This window comes from Haplochromis burtoni, unplaced genomic scaffold (genome assembly GCF_018398535.1).
Source record: "Haplochromis burtoni strain Fernald_Lab_line unplaced genomic scaffold, NCSU_Asbu1 Contig_315, whole genome shotgun sequence".
In the NCBI taxonomy this organism is placed as follows: domain Eukaryota; kingdom Metazoa; phylum Chordata; class Actinopteri; order Cichliformes; family Cichlidae; genus Haplochromis; species Haplochromis burtoni.
Window position 1 is genome coordinate 47,441 of NW_024582676.1, and position 16,937 is coordinate 64,377.

At 40.4% G+C, this 16,937-nt stretch overlaps 1 protein-coding gene across 3 annotated transcripts in view; it reads right to left on the minus strand.

Annotated features, from left to right (window-relative positions):
* Positions 1-16,679, minus strand: part of lrrc17 (leucine rich repeat containing 17) — a 19,606-nt gene extending 2,927 nt beyond the window's left edge. Inside the window, exons 1-4 of one of the 3 annotated variants that reach the window (XM_042228284.1) lie at positions 16,223-16,679; positions 13,533-13,643; positions 7,095-7,447; positions 5,657-6,143 (exon numbers count right to left, since the gene is read on the minus strand). In XM_042228284.1, the coding sequence (XP_042084218.1) occupies positions 5,657-6,143; positions 7,095-7,367 (760 nt within the window). In that variant the 5' untranslated portion in view covers positions 7,368-7,447; positions 13,533-13,643; positions 16,223-16,679. The remainder of the gene's footprint in view (positions 1-5,656; positions 6,144-7,094; positions 7,448-13,532; positions 13,644-16,222) is intronic. The other 2 variants (XM_005941576.3, XM_005941575.3) reach the window with 2 other exon arrangements.
* Between the last annotated feature and the right edge of the window lie 258 nt (positions 16,680-16,937).

Sequence of the window (16,937 nt, forward strand, 5' to 3'; positions counted from 1 at the left end):
TTTTTGGAAGCACACCCCACTTTTGACGGGGGAAAAGGTTACTTCACATGTTTATGTTAGGCAGTATTATGTGTTGCATAGTAGCACTAGGATGCAATAAAGTAGTTTATATATTAGGATGGGCCTTTCTCGGTTCCACATGTCATGTGAGGTCAAATGCACCTTACTTGTTAAATTGTAAATGTAAATGCTTTCATGGCAGAGAAAGAAACACAGATATGCAGTGCAATGAATCTTAGTCTATTCAGAACCCTTAGCAACAGAGTTGAGATTATTATTAAGTGGAAAACCTATTAGTAACACTGTTTACTTTATATTTATGACGGTGACCAACTCAGTGCTCCTCCCATGCTAAATTGATTGCTTCTGTGACCGTTTCACCCCAGTGTGAAAAAGTAAAAAAGTTTCCCAAAAGGTAAACAGTTAACATTGCAGTCAGGACCCTTGAAACCACAGCAACTTCTCCTCAACCTAAAATATGGTCTTTTTGTTTTCTGCTAACGATCTGCCCGCTGTCTGTGATCCACGAGATCCATAGAGAGCTATAACAGTGCTATGAGTGCGGGTGTATGTGCAGCCAAGTCACCATATACAAATGACTCATTTTTGTGCTGCCTACTCAGATGTCAAATGTCCCAAGTTTTTACACAGCACTTGTTACCACTGAAATCTATGATTTACCGGCTGTAACAGCAGCTTTGAAAACAATGTCTAGGAACATAAAACTGGGTTTCTGAGCATCATCATGAGATTTATAATGTTGGGCGGGGGGACTGTTAAAAGATGGAAGATTTTTGCTCTCATTTAACACGTCTGGCTTATGTATAACATCTTACAATATCAGAAGTGATGGGGCTTACTAGAATATTTTATATACTCTAGTGTAGTTAAGGTTTCTGTTATGCGTAGACACAACACTGGTTCATCCATCAAGTTGGGTGCTTTTTTTATGAGTTTTCAGAATGTCTGTCAGGCTACTCAGCCTGACAGACATTCTGAAAACGGTCACGTACCAAGACTGGACTAAAAATGAGCGAAAAAGCAGCCAATGTCCAAAGGAAAACCTTGAAAGCCTGTGAAAAACACAGAAGAGCTATTGCTCAAGAGCACTTTAACAACTAAAAGATAGTCTGGGTTCTTGGAAGCAAACTATAAAGAACTCAAACTGTTCTTATAACAGTGGCCAAGGACTTTACTAAGACACTGTAGATAAATGGGCATTAACGTCACACCATGGCCCTAAAACCAATATAATCACAGTGCTGAGGAATAATCTGAGGGGGGTGTGTACTTATCCCTCCCTCTCCTGCTGGGTGAAGATGTTTGGCCTTAGGTCTTCAGTACTCTTGGGGGCTGCGGGTGGCCCGGTTTTCCCCGATCCATCTCTGTCTGCTTCTGGCTCCCGGGCTTCGTTTTTGTGGCTTCTAACCATCATTTTCAAGTACATTCGTGACAAAGACCCATACACATACACTCACACTCGACACTCTCTCTCTCTTTCTCTCTCACACTCACACTCACACACACACACACAAACACACACATCACACTCACACTCTCTCTCTCTTTCTCTCTCTCACACTCACTCACACACACTCACACACACACAGGCATATTGTTGATTTATGCACCTGTGCATTTTCAAAAGTTTGTGTTCCAGGTGTTGTATGTGTATTTTTCTTACAAATGTGGCAGTTGGAGATACATTGTGCCATTTGTACTCTATCCTTTTATTACAGTATGCCTTCCCCATCATCTTCACCTATGACATCTCAAAGTTTCTGGCTTCAATTCTCAACACGTTGGTAGGCAGCTCTAAACACCACATCCAAAAGACATTAGATTTTGTTGACAAAGGGATGTTATTACATCTTTCATTACTGAAGCGGTGGACGCAGCTCGTAAGAAATTACAGAATGACCTCAACTTCAACAACAGGAGCACTCTCAGCACTGACCAAGTGTGTTTGCTTTTGGAACTGTCTTCTTTCCACATTTTTTACAAAAACGGGTCAGTACAAAAACCAGAAAAAAAACATGGACGAACAACAGTTTCCCAGTTTCACCCACTGTGGCCAACTTGTTCATGGAAGAAGTGGAAAAGAGGGCTCTGCTGTCCTACCCTGGAACACCACCAAATCATTGGTTCAGGTATGTGGATGACACCTGGGTGAAAATCAAATCTGACGATATACCACGGTTCACTGGTCACATTAACTCAGTGGACCAACACATCAAGTTAACCAAAATATCAAGTTAGCCTTCTTAGACTGTGAGATTCAAAAGTTGATGTGTAACATAAACCAACGCATACAGATCAGTATTTAAGATTTGTTAGTATTTAAGCCACAGAGACACTGTGTCCCTGTGGCTTTCAAACACCAAAATACTCTGTGCCAAAAATTGGTCCACCCCAAGGATCTGGTCCCCCACAGAGTAACGGGGAAAACCCCACAACCTCTGGTGAAGTGCATGGCAAAACACAAAAGAGCTAACTCATCAGACCAAGACTCCGCACTCTATTCACACCTACAGGTTAGTTGAAGAAATCAAGGAGGCCGTTTACTGAAAAAGGGAAAGACCATCTCTGAATTGAAGGAATCACAGCATCTTACAATGTTATGATTGCAGCAATTCCACAACCCTGTGTGAATGGCCATTGATCAGTCGTCTCTGATCAGTGGTTGTTGTTGGTCATGACAATTTCCATATTAATAGTCAAGAAACTGACCTCAGTAGTGCTAGTTTCATGCATCAAGACACTACAACAGTAGTTCATTTGGGCTGAATTACAGCAAAGAAAACTCTAAGCACTTAGATTGTCAAATAGACAAACGATTAGGGGGAAATCATGTAAGTGTAATGCTTAGATTAGATTTCACACGGCTAATACAACTATTAAATGAAAACACAAGTGCTGGAAAAGAACAAAATGAGAAGTAAATATGCAGCGTGGGCATCCTTTCAAATCAAAAGCACAAAACCAGGAATTAACTGTCATGCACAACAGCTGCACCATATTAAGGAATATTCACACAACACATACAGCTTTTATGGTGCGGTGTGGTTTAGAAAGAGGCAGGATGGGGAGAACCATTACTGGGCATAAAAAAGGAAAGTTGTGGAGAGATGGATGGGATGTTCACCCTGTGAGCGAAACAGAGAAACCTTATGATGCTTCAGATAAAGAACATATTCAAATGTCTTACTGTAGAAAAAAAATAATTAGGAAAATATGCAAAAGCTTCTTCAAGTCCTTACAACACAGAAGCTGCATTGTATGGTTTTGGCTTGTAGATTCTCTATGAAAGACTGCTTTCTCAGGAGGATACAAGCTCGCCATTGATAGATGTATTCAAATCCTCATGTGGGACTTGGTCAGAATAATGGACGCAGAAAGTGTCAGAGTTTCAGTGTGTGTTAAACAGTGTGTTAAATTAAATGGATGGTGAGAGGACAACAAAAAGAAGATAGAAGAGGAACTGGAGAGGCCACATGAAAGTAACCACGAGGGATCTGCACAAATTCAGAAATTGCCATCTGTCTTTTTGAAGGCAACACTGGGGTCACTATGACAACAGTCTCATAGTGACAGCTTAATGCAAAGATAAAACCAGATGTGAAAACCTGGGTGAGAACTTGGACTATATTTGCAAAGTTTAGAGCGCACGTGTAGTGCTGTGATAAAGTAATTGCCCCTAAACCTAAAAACTGGTAAGCACAAGTCCTTGTCAATCAAGTGTTTGCAATGACTGGCGGTGAGTCTTTCACATCGCTGTGGAGGAATTCTGTTGAAGGTCATGCAAAAGCATCTCAAATGCATTTAAGTTTGCACTTTGACTCGGCCAATCCAAAATGTTCATTTTGTTTTGGGGTCAGAAAAGGTGGCTCAGAAAAACGAAGAAAGCCTTTAACATGACCCACATGTTAAACGCTGCAAAGCCTCAAAAACCCTCCAATGTGGCTGATTTAAAACAATTCTGCAAAAACGAGTGGGCCAAAATTCCTCTACAGCGATGTCAAAGACTCATTGGCTTCATTGCATTTTTTTTTCTTTTATTCAGGTGGTCTGTCTAATATTAATATTTATTTGATGATGTGAAAAATCCCATAAAATTCACACAAAAAGAAAAAAGAAAAGAAACGAAGAAGAAGTCAGGAAGGGGCAAATACTTTTTCATAGTACTGCAAAAGTTTAACTCATCAAATGTCACATTACATGATGGGTAATAACAAGAACAAGCCTAAAATACTGGCTGATCAGATAAAGACATCTGCCTTCACACAAAAACCTGTACATGTATGATATATATGAAACCTTACTTTTTAATCCTAACTTTTCCACTACTGAGCAAGAGTTTGAAAAAGGAGAAGAGAGTGTACGCCTTTCCGCCCAGCGAGGCTCAGACAGCCAGTGTAGAAATTGCTAATAAAACAAACACGTCTCTGCTTGCCGCCTGATTATAATCCAAACATAATTCAACAAAAAAAACTCTTGCGCCTAATTTCAATGAACAAATAAGCAGGACTGTATCCCGAAGAGCGCTGAGCAAAGCTAATAAATGTGCCTTTTCATATGAAGTACTCCTCTCACAGCAGTTTATCTGTTTGCAACAAAGAAGCGGCCAAGTTTAGCAAAGCACCTGAAATTGGACAAATACTGTCTGATTCAGAAACAATGAAATTGTTCTTTGTCAGAGTTTATTTCATTCCTATATTTAGTTTAATTAAAGCTGATCATTTTTCTGCTATTGCACTAATAATAAACATCTCAGTGTTTTTCTATAATGTCTTTTTAACTTTGACTAAAAGTTATATCAATATACTAAAGCTAGGATGATACACGAGGTCAAAGTCACATTCCAGAACAACATTCCTTCAATTAGAGAAAATTAATTAAATCAGATTGACAGGTTAGTGAAAACAACTGTTAAATGCCATAATTTTCTATGTACTGCACCCTGGCTTTTCTTTCAGTGAAGTCCTCGAGATACTTTGTCAGTGATAAGAAAATAATCACATCCTACTCCCCACATGGCTTCTTCTTTGTGTTGCGTTTATGGCGTAAATGTAAAGTTGGGCTACTCAGCATCTAGTTAGTCTTATAAAGTACTTTGTAGTTAATTTGAAATGCAACTTTTCTAACAGGCAAACAAACATGTAGTATAAAGATTACTATGTTTCACCAGCTCAGTTTAGTACATGGTAATATTTTCTTATTTTCACCACATTTCCAAGAATAAAGCTTGGATGTAAGATGATTTTTGTGTGGTTTTACTAACCACAACTTCCCCATCCAGTACATAATGCTCACCGTCCAAAAAAAATACCCCCCCATTTCACAGTTAATAAAACACCATTTGAACATAACAAACTCTGTAAATGAGTTTTTTAATAAGGTGCTTTTAGTCCAAGTTTTTCTGCACAAACCTTCACACCAGTCCTTCTAAAACATCTGGACAAACCAGCATCCTCATAGCAATGCTGCTAATAGGTAACCTCTGCTGCCCCAACCAAGACCTGCATACGTCAACTTATATTATAATGGCATCCAAGTTGTGTCTTCTTGCCTCAGATTTCAAGGCAAGAAGACACAGATTTAAAGAATAGGTCACAATGTATAGATAAAGATATAGAGAGACAGAACTTGACTTCACCTTTGTTGCTGCAATCCAGCAGCGGTTTGGGAAACATGTACGTGCGGCACATGGAGGTGGCATCTGGCTTCCTTATTTTTGGCGGAGGCTTTGGCCATTCTACAACTCCAGGTTCTGGCCCCTTGTCTTCCTCACACAGCAGGTCTACAGTCAACTTTTTTAGTTTCTGACCCTTCAGTGAAAGAGGCTCTGCACATATGGCGTAATTGCCCAAGTTGCGGTTGCCTGGCAGCTGCAGTTTTCTGATCAAGCTTTCCAAGGGACACAGGCAGCTCCACGGGTTGTCATAGAGACGGAGATAAGTAAGGCGGGGTAGGGGGAGCAGGACCTCCTCGGAGGCTGTTGTCATTTGGTTGTGCTGGAGGAGCAGGGTTTTGAGCTGGGAGAGGCCACTGAACGCATCATCCTCCACCCTGGAGATGCGGTTCTGCTGGAGATCCAAGCTCTTCAGCTGGGTGAACTGAGCAAACATGTTGTCCCTCAAAACCTGAAAGGAGAGATGTACTCGAGTTGTTTTATTTGCATTTCTGGACAATATGGTAGCATTTACCATCAGCTTACTTGTGCATTATTCTTATCTTTACTGTACTAAAAAACTTCAATCGTCTGCAGTTTGCAGCTTGTAGGAATTTAGCCTCCTACGGCCATTTGACCCCATGTTATACCACAGATTCTATATAAAAAAATGGCCATAACTACTGTGGCATTACCCACTGATGTATAGGCAACTGTTTCAGAGCCTGAAGTTTAAAATTCCCATATTGCTGGAGCCAGATGTCAGACATTTGGAAAATACAGTGGTGCACTATGTTAAGATTACCATTTCTGAACAGCAACAGTAAACCCAAAGTGCTGCAAGTGGTGAAAGACACAGCATGGATCAGTTTTCTCTATCTGTAATTCCAAGTATCTAACTTTTCAAATTACATATTTTTAGTGTAAAAAATACATGTTAAAGATGTTTTAAATGATGAAATATATCCTATTTAAATCCAAAACAAAGTGCCGAAGACACAAATAAAAATAAAACAAGATCCGGTTTCCTTCCCACATAAGTTGTACCTGTTTTCATTGCTTTCATCAGTGTCTATTGCTCAGTCATTTCCACTTATTAACCTGCAGGCTAACATTTTGTTTCAGTTCTCTCAGCACCTGCGACATAAACATCCTGTACTTGCTCAGACATGCAAAAAACTGCACACATAAGGAAGAAAAGTCTGTCTTTGATCTTGCTCCCAAATAACTGGTGCACAGATGCTCATGGCATCAACAAGCCATCTGAAGCATAGAGAGTAAGAGATTATGGATACTTAACTCAGGCTTAATTGCTGCAAAGAACCCAATTTCTTGCAAAAAAAAAAAAAAGATCTCCAGTCCGCTGTAATTAACATCAGTTGTTATTTTTGCACCAGGTGAACAGAAATCTGCCTGTAAATACCTGAATCCTATTTCTCGCCAGCAGTAGGTGGTGGATATCTTTGGGCCAGTCCTGCATCACAGTGGTCAGCTGCCTATCCTGGCAGTCAAGGTATTTTTCTCCTGACTCCATGTATTCCAAGCACACCTCAGTTTGACGCCTCATGACGCCGGGCCTGCCTCTACCCCGTACATGGCCCCGTGCGCCCCTCTCCACAGCCTTTGACCGAGGGCCTCTCCGGGGTTCCGCTGATCCAAGGAGTAGCAAGAGCAGGAGGGAAACAAGGAGACGCATGACAGGAGAGGAGAGGATGGAGCCTGGCAATCAGGTCAGTTTCGGAAGCTGGATGACGAAGGGATACAGGTCAGTCACTGCTGGTGGCACAAACAGAGGAAGAGAGGGAGAGAAGAAAATGAATTTTCAAAGGTCTTCAGTGGAAACTTCTCACAAAATCCTAAAAGATTTGCAAGAGAGTCCTTAATAAGACCCTGCATCTTGGGCCTTACTGTGTGGAGTTTGGATGTTCTCCTGGTCCATATGCAGGTTTTCCTCAGTACTCTTTATACCAGGAATTTGAGGATTACCTGAACCCATTTGCTGAGTATCACACTTTTTTTTTTAATCTTCATGAGCACTTTGCATTGAATGCTTTTATAGAATAGAAAACATGAAAATGTCAGTGTTTGACATCACATTATTGTGTGCATTTATGTGCAACATAAAGGAGAAGTTGACACAGATAAAGAGTATCTGCTTTATTACAGCATATCTGTCAACATCTGGCAATCTGTCAATATCTGGCAACAACTAAAGCAGTAATGCTGAACATGTTGAAAGAATTAGTGGGAAAGCTGAGTGATTGTGGAGTGGGCAGAAATGGGGTGTGGGGGTGGAAAAGGGGTTTTGAGAAAAAACGAAAAGACATTTCTCGAGGTTGATGTGTGTTCATAACAGTTTTCTTTTATTTTTTCTTTCAGTTTTCTTTGTTTTCTGCCTCCAGCCAAACAAAGCTGAATGTTCAAGATCTTCTAAACACAGTTTTTCTCCTTATAATATAGGAATTGTTTGTGTTGTAAAGTAGAGGGTCAGGGTGTGTGTGTATTGCATTTGAAATCATGTAGTTTCATGTGTTTAGAGCTATTTTCCTTTATCTAAAAACACCAAGAGTGCTCGATACAGTAACAAGTGTGTTATGTGTATAAATATCTGCCACATGTACGTGTTAGTTGGACAGTTTGACAATACAATATATGTTTCATTATCTGTCAGGTTCCCAGACAACTAGTGAAGATTATCCAGAACCACAGAAACCTGGCCTGGATGTAGTACTGCACATAAAAAGCCATGTAAAGCCACAAGTTTGCGGTTTGTTCACACACCATTTACTATATAGGTCAAACCACCAAAATGTGGCGTGTTAATTAGTGAACTTAAAAGGTAATGTAAGCAGTTTAGTTTTTTTAAATATCAGGGCACATGCAGGCAAGCTGTTTCTACTGGTTTCCAGTCATTTTGCTAAGCAAACAAGGCTGATTGTAGTTTCATATTTACAGCAGCCTACCAAATTTCCCAAATAAACCATTTCTTTTAAAACCACATAGAGCCTGTATGTCTGTTTCTTGGTCTGCTGTTCTTGCCATTTGCACTGTCAAACTCCAACATTGTCATCAGGTGCAAATATGAATATGTCAAGACTGTAAATATTATTATTTATTGCCTAATAATGATGGTAATTGTCTTTTTTTTACTCTACAGTTGGTTGTTCTCACAGCCTGCTGGCTATGTTAATATGCGCATGTGTATGGGTGTGCACATTTCATGCCAAAATATATGAGTCATGAATCCCTTGTGTTATCAGAGCCAAAAAGAAAAAAAGAGGGGGAGGCCGACAGGTCTGCCAACATGCACCCCGCGCACACATACAGACACACATGTGTGCTGACTAAGGCCAACTGTACCAAACCGCAGCTCTCTTACCGTCTTTCAGACTCATACAGTGGAACAAGCCTGTCAATGCAGATGGTGTCGTTCCATTGTGAAGAACAGACAGGGCATGTAGCTAGCTACAAGCAAAAACAGCTGAGAATGTATCTGGGGAAATACTTTGCACTTCACTGAGAAATCTTCTGTCCATCTACAAATGATCTCTAATCAAATGAAGCAAACATAAACCTTCAGTTTCTTTCACTGAAGCCATTATATGCAGCAATTCCCTTCCAGCGAGCTGTCTCTCCAAACCCAAGAAGAACTTAATGAATTGGTCTTCTAAGTCACTACCTAACATTATCTGCCTCACTGTGCCTGTCTTTCTTCTTTCTATGTATTTATGTGCCAGTGAGCAAGCAAGAGAACATGTTATAGATCCTGTGGTAAATGTTTATGAAGCTGATGAGTGGCATGTTTTAACACAATGAGAGACTTGTGCCACGTATAAAGTCCAGACTAGATTAGACTCAGGTTGAAAGCACAGAGAGACTTGTTGAGGAGATCCAGACACATCCCCTGTGTATCACTATTTAAGTATTTGCCAACGTAATTGCTTTCAGTTTAAGCCATTTAAACTGGCATAATAATAATAATTGTATTATATTATATAAATGACCTCTTCTTACAACCAAGCTATGCAGAAGAGCATCACTGAACCTAGAAGCAAACATCCTACAGCAGCAGAAGATCACACTGGGTGCCGTTCATGTCCACTAAGAACAGAAAACTGAGGCTACAGTTCACACTCACTCGCTCAAAATTAGATAACAGATGATTGGAAAAATGTTGGCTTGTCTCATGAATATCAATTTCTGCTGTGACATTGTTGGCTGAGTTAAAATTTGGCATAAAAAACATGAAAGCATGGATCCACCTTGCCGTGAATCAATAGTTCAGGCTGCTGGTGGGGTAATGGTGTGGAAGATATTTTCTTGGTGAAATATTTGAGCCCCATAAAATACTGAGAATGATTCAAATACCACAGCCTAAGTATTGTTGCTGAACATGTCTAGCCCTTTATGTCCACAGTGTACTGATCTTGTGGAATTGCAGATGCTATCATGTCAATATGGACCAAAATCTATAAAGAATATTTCCAGAAGCTTTTGAATCTATGCCATGAAGAAAAGGGGGTCAAACCCACTAGTGATGTATACCTACCCATTTATATATGTAACTGTGGTGCTGGTCTATCTCTCTTTTTATCTAGCTAGCTAGCTAGCTAGCTAGGTGGTTATCAAGCTTCTAGACAACTATTGGCATAGTCACTCTACATTATCCAGCACACATTCCAGCTGTGACCATAATAAACCCACTCAGGCTAAACCCGTCCCTTTGGTTAGCCCCATGGCCACAGCAGACTAGTTTAGTCCTTCCACTCTGGTATTATTTCCCACTCCAGCTACCACTGGTCAGTGTATGCCAACCCAAAGTGGTCAAAGAAAAAGAAAAAAAACTATCTCCCTCCATCTTAGAACATCTACAGAAGGCCCATTTATCCTCAGGGGCGTCTCTAAATATCACACAGACTGTTTTCCTGCCACTATAACATCTGTCCTGAACAAGAATAGAGTTTGGTCTAGACGTAAAATGTGGTAGCAACATGTCCCTGCGTTTTGACTACGTGAAAATAAACCTCTGCAAAGAATTCGAGTCCTCTCTTTTGCCTCAGAGACCTTAATCATAGTTCATTTTTTTGTTCATAATTTTTGTGTGGATAGTGTCATGTCTGTGCCCAGTCTGGAACACAGTTGTATCCACAAGTTCAGCAAAAGTCCTGCCTGCTAGCAAGAGTGACATTTAATTGTCTCCGGGTTACTTTACAATGGTAGAGATACAGCATGTTCTTTGAGCGTTTTTTTTCTTGTTGCTAATTACTTTTTTGCATTTCTGGCTCAGTTGTGAGGAATTTATTTTTCAAAGAAACCAATAACTTTTTAATAAGACAATTGATGCATGCAGTCTTTAGATGAGCAAAAGAGCTTGAAGTTGTCGACACAAATGAAAACAAACCGCTGAATAAATACCCAAGTCTGAGGAATATGTTTTGGGGACAGTTTGCAGGGAGTGTTGATCTAACTGAATATATTGTCTCCCTGCTGAACCAGCTTTAATGTGCCTTATCCAAAGTCCTATTATTTTTTACCTTATGTCATTTTATGAGCAGCGCTCCGTGTAACACATAAAAAATTAACAGATTATAACATTCATATTACATTCATACATCTGCAATGCTGTGAACGCACAACCATTCCTACCTTCAGTATTGGAATTAGAGTTACTAATCAAACAGTGAGATTACTTTTGTTGTAGTCTCAGTTTTTAAGCATTCTCTGATTATATACAAAAAGCATATGATCAAAATCAAATTGGATTTTAATTTGCATTGCAACGATTGCCCAATTTTAGTTCACGCATGAGATAGGATGTTGTCAGAGGGTGTGGAGATTTGCACATATGAATCATAAAATATTTCAAATAATAACAACAAAGTGACAGTGAAGTGCAAACTGGACCCTGCCCAGAGACAACTCTGCTCTGTTGAGAACACAAGCACCTACCAAAGTAACGTGTTATAATAAAGCAATAAGTGAAAGATCTCCAGACCCAAGCTGAGTGTATACTGACCCCAACTACGCACCAATTAAAAGTAGCTTGATTTTTTTGGACAGGGATTAAGGCCGAAAATGTCATCCATTTCTACAGTAATCTCTCATACATTTTTCTGTGAAGTGCTCTCCAGGATGGTTTTTACCAATTATGCTACACTGACCAATCACTTTGTCAGGTACACATGTTGTGTGGCTTTTTAACAAAAATTACTAACCAGCCAATCACACAGGAGGAATTGAATGCATTTAGGCATTTAGACAAGGTCTAGCTGGCCTGCCGACATTCAAATCATGGATGAGAATGGGGAAAAAAGGAGATTTAAGTGGCTTTGAACGTGGCATGCTTGTTAGCGCCAGACAGGCTGGTCTGAGCATGTCAGAAAGTGCTGATTTGTGAATATTCCCATACAATCTTCTCTAGAGTTTACAGAAAATGGCCCGAAAAACAGGGAAAATATGCAATAAGTGGCAGAAAAAGTGCCTTGTTGATTTCAGAGGAGAACTATCACTCTTATAGGAAGTTAACAGTAACTCAAAAAATGTACTATGTGTACATTTAATCTCGAACTGGTTTGTTGACCATGACATTTGGTTCACTGTACTCAGATGGTCTGACACAGTTATCAGGTCTCAATCCAATAGAGTACCATTGGGATGCGGTGGAAGATTTGAATAACAGGTGTGCAGCTGACAAATCTGCAAAAACTGTGTGATACTAACATGTCAACATGGACCAAAATCTCTGCAGAATGTTTTCAGCACCTTGTTGAATTAATGCCATGAAGAGTTGAAGTGCGTCCAACGACTAAAGGATACTAGCAAATTGAGTGTCTTGTGAGTTTATCTTTAAATGCAACATCTTCTGTATCCAGACAAAATAAGGTATTAGGGATTTGTGTTCATATGCGAGTATTTGTATCATTACTCTCAAGGAATCTCTAGTAGTGTAATAGTAATGTAATAAAAGTTTACTGCATTGCAATAAAAATGGATATTGTGCAAAAAACGAAAAGATACAAGTGATTCATTGACTATATGTACAGTAGTACCCATACTCCACAAAACATACACATAATTTAGGGCTGTCAGTACTGGATAATAAAGCAGATAGCAAAGTATGCATACAACAGGCACCCGCAGACATATGACTGAGCATGCTCTGTCTTTGAGTGTCTGTGTATGTTTCTTGAATTGTCTGTGTGGGCTCAAATGGGCCATTTGGGCTCAGTAGACCAGAGCAGACAGGTTGGCCTCTAACACCATCGCATACCACCTACATCAGGAAGAGGCACTGACTGCAGTTTGGACAAATACAGATGGTGGCTGCTCATTTATTCGAAAACCAGATGCAAAACATGTTTCAGACTAAATAGAAACCGCAGGAAGAAAGTGCAAGTCCCAAAGGCAAAATTTAAGTTACCAAAAAAAGTGACATCAGCAAAAGGGAAATTCCTGCTGGCAAAGAGGAGATATTTTTTGTTTGGTTTTAAGTGTCACTGTTTTTGTTAAGCCAAGAACAAAGAAGAAAGCCTTTTGGTTAAAACCCTGGCCAGCTGGGGGAAAACTGCAACAGCAAAGGGTGCCCGTGTAATAGATCTAGTCCGATTATATCTGTGGGTCAAAGCACAGACCACCGGTGACCTCTCGATGACTGCAGGGATATTACATAATCAGGATAGAGCGCTGTTGCTGGTTTACAAATGATGAAAAGACAAGTCAAAACCACGGCAATGACTTCCAGACTGATGATGAAGCAGGGCGTACCTAAAAAGCTAAAAAAAAAAAAAACAAACCCTGAAAATTGTAGTGATTAGTGTAACAGTATATCGCCAGCAAAGCCTTGAGACTGCACAGTGGCTACCTGCACTGGTCGACCACAGAGGATCTTGGTGCTCCAGTAACAGTGGACAGGCCACTTGGTATGGAAAGAGTTCAGACCGCCAGGGGAAACAGTTCAGAAACACAAGGGCCACTGTGTTAGAGAGAGAAGTGAGAACAAGAAGGGGAGGCTGTAAAAACAAGAATGAGGTTTTCCTGCTTAGCTACTAATACAAAATGTAAAAATTCCATCCAAGTCGCATGCACACGGAAGCCATCAATTGGTAAGTCAGGCAGTTAATAAGAGAAGAAAAAAAGACAGAAAATCGGAGAGCATAGACAAGGAGTGAGCTTATATGTGATAGGTGACTTTTCTTCTTTAATACACTGGAAAGCCTCCCTTGCTTTGACCTTGCTTTGTTTCCTTTGGGTTAACTCTCCTGCATGTGTGCCCAAGTGCAACTGTTTAACAGACCTACCGACAAGCTACTCCAAACAGAGAGAGATGAAGACAGGGAAAGAATAAAAGTGCAGACAGTGGGAATGTATAGAAAACAGAAGTGGGAGGGAAGTCTAATAATAATAATCCCTTAATGCTAAAGGAGAGGATGAGACAGTAACAGAGACAGACATGCTGCGCATGTAGAAAGCATTCAAGAGAGAACCCTCACACATCCCTGAGAGCCTAATTGAAACCATACAAGTTCATTTCTGCAGTGGAGGAAAACTGAGAGTGCTGTGAAAGAAATGTTTGGAGACAGAAAGTGAACGCTTGAGTGTTTCGGAGAGGGTCAGAGGTGCCCCCGCTCACAAAAGCAAACAGCAAAAGGAGGACTTTTCTGACAGAAACGAGCCATTTTGCCTGTCTTTGTGTCTTCCCCATGCAAGACCCACGAGAAACAGCTTTCTAGAACACTTTGAAATCCAAACACGTGCAAAAGCATGTCCAAAATCAGCAGTTGGTCCCCTTTGAGAGTGGCCAGAGTCCAGCTGCATCTGTGCAACTCCTGTATGGGAAAAATGGCCAGCTTTAAGTAAAGATTATGGAGTCATTACCCTACCACCACCACCCATCCTAAAAAACAAAGAGCAGGGGAGGTGCTTTATCTTATTATTATACAATATTTTGCGGTGTTTGGTAACATAGTATGTCCTCAACCTTCAGTGTCTACTTTTTTTTAAAAAGGGAGTTCAAAAGCTGACACAAGATGTTTAACAGAGTTCAAACGCATGCACAATGCCTTCCCCCACCACCCAGCTTTGGTTTGGTGCCAGACACATCTGAGCGGTAAAGACAAACAGAGTTCTCCCACTCGTGTTCTTACCCCAGCGTGCTCTATTTAAATGTAACTGCAACAAGACTGAGAAGAAGGAAGTTTTACTAAAAGGCACCAATGCACTTTGTAATCAGAGTAAACCTGCAACTTTACCAAGTTTCTCTTCTCTCCTTTTCTCCCTGAAGAATTTCAGGGTGAAACCACACACTGCTCCCACTTCCCAAGCGTACGTTTGGAATTTCAGTTAAAAGAGGGCATGTAAATCTGTGTGTGCATATTGCTGCAAGGACATGCGCAAATATAATCAAATATAAGCAACCTGCGAGAAAACAGCACAATCTGTGCAGCAGTGTGTGGATCCTTTAGAATATTCTAACATCAAGCTTTTTGAAAATGTGAATGTTTTTTGCCATTTCCTTGAACTCTCTTGCAGTCCTTCTTCATTTTCAACGAGATAGAGAACCGGCAGCAATGAACAATGAACATGAAGTAGCACACAACAGGGTTCTAAGGGCGTGGCTATCTATAATTTCTTCCTTACAGTGCAAAGAGGGTCCAAGAAAAGAAATTCACCTCTCTCCCTGGCAGAAGTGGTGCTCTGCTCAATCTTTCGCAGCAGTGTGAGCGGGACCACCAGCCAGTTACATAACATAAGAAGGAAGCATCTGAAACAAGAACTTGGATGTTTCATTCCTGTTTTTTTTTTCTCTTTTGCTGCTTTTGCAGAGATTTCAAAATTAATCTCTGGCGACAATGATCCCCATCCGCCCACATGCACATTTTAAAATAAACTTGGCACCTCTTCAGCACTTCCAGCTAAAAATTTCATAGTGGAAAGAATGCTTACTTCAGCAATTCAACAAATCAACAAATACAGAGCAAGAAACAAGAGAGAGCTTTGCTGAAATTATTTTTTAAAAGATTTTCTAATCTCCTCCCTGTTTATGAGTTTTAATTGCATTTTGCATGTTCTACACACATGTGTGTTGCTCATTTCTCCCCTTTCAAAGCTTCACATTTGTGATGAGTTGTTATTGACTTAGTGTCTGACACTCAATCCAGAATTTCAATTTTGCTTCTGCATTTGCCAAAACTTGTCTTTGACTCTCTTACTATCAATCCTTTAGTAAGTAATGAAAACTGACAGAGTTTTTTCATTCATTGTTAGTGCACGCCTCTAAACTCCCTGTAATGTCTAAAGAACAAAGGGGTTAAAACAAAGGGGAAGTAATATATGTCTGTTAAAATTAAAAGTCAACACTTTGGTACATTTTATTGCTACATACTCTGCAACTTTGCACCCTTTACTTTATGATTTAACTGGCTCACTGTGGCCTTTTGTTAACACTTGGAGAATCAGATTTTGTTAAAGAAATACACTTTAAACAATCCCAAGGTTGCAAATTTTTATATATGCAGGCAGAAAGGTCTGATGCACTGTTTTTTTTTTTCCTACCTGTGCAGGGTGAGAATCTGACCTGGGCTCATCCACTAGGACCTGCAGATCTCCAGTTGATCCTGTATCCCAGGCTCCTAATCCTGTCATGAGCGCTGCATCCAAGCCAAGAAAATCTGCCTGGCTGCCTGTAAACTTAGAGCCTGGAGTGAGGGACGAATGAGTGGCTGCGCTTGCTCGCTCTCTCTCTCTCTCTCTCTCTCTCTCTCACCTTCCCCCTCTCTCTCTCTCTCTCTCTCTCTCTCCTTTTCTCTCTCATGAACTCCTTGCTTTTCACCCACTCAGCTAGACTGTACTGAAAGTGTGAAGAGAGAGACAGAGAGAGACTGCAAGCAATGTAAAACTGATTCTCGAAGGAGCTACAAGGCTTTGTCTGGTTTAGCAGTATGCACACACACACAGACATGTGTGGGAGGGCTCCAACCCTGCACTGATTCCGTCTTGAAGCAGTGGACTTACCCCCAAGATGTGCTGCTAACTGGCCTGATAGAGAGTACTCTGAGTAAGAGAGAGCTTGTGAAGTCATGCACTCGCCCACCAGTGTGCCAGCCTGTCTGTCTCTTTCTTTTTTCTGTTGTGCTACTCAAGGAAGAAAGAACCTTCTAGATTTACCTTAAATCTTTACAGGCTTGTTCCAAAATAACTTTGGTCCACTTCCAACATCTGCTTCAGTGGTGAAGCACTGTTTTGTTATTAGTCCTTGGAAGATGTTACA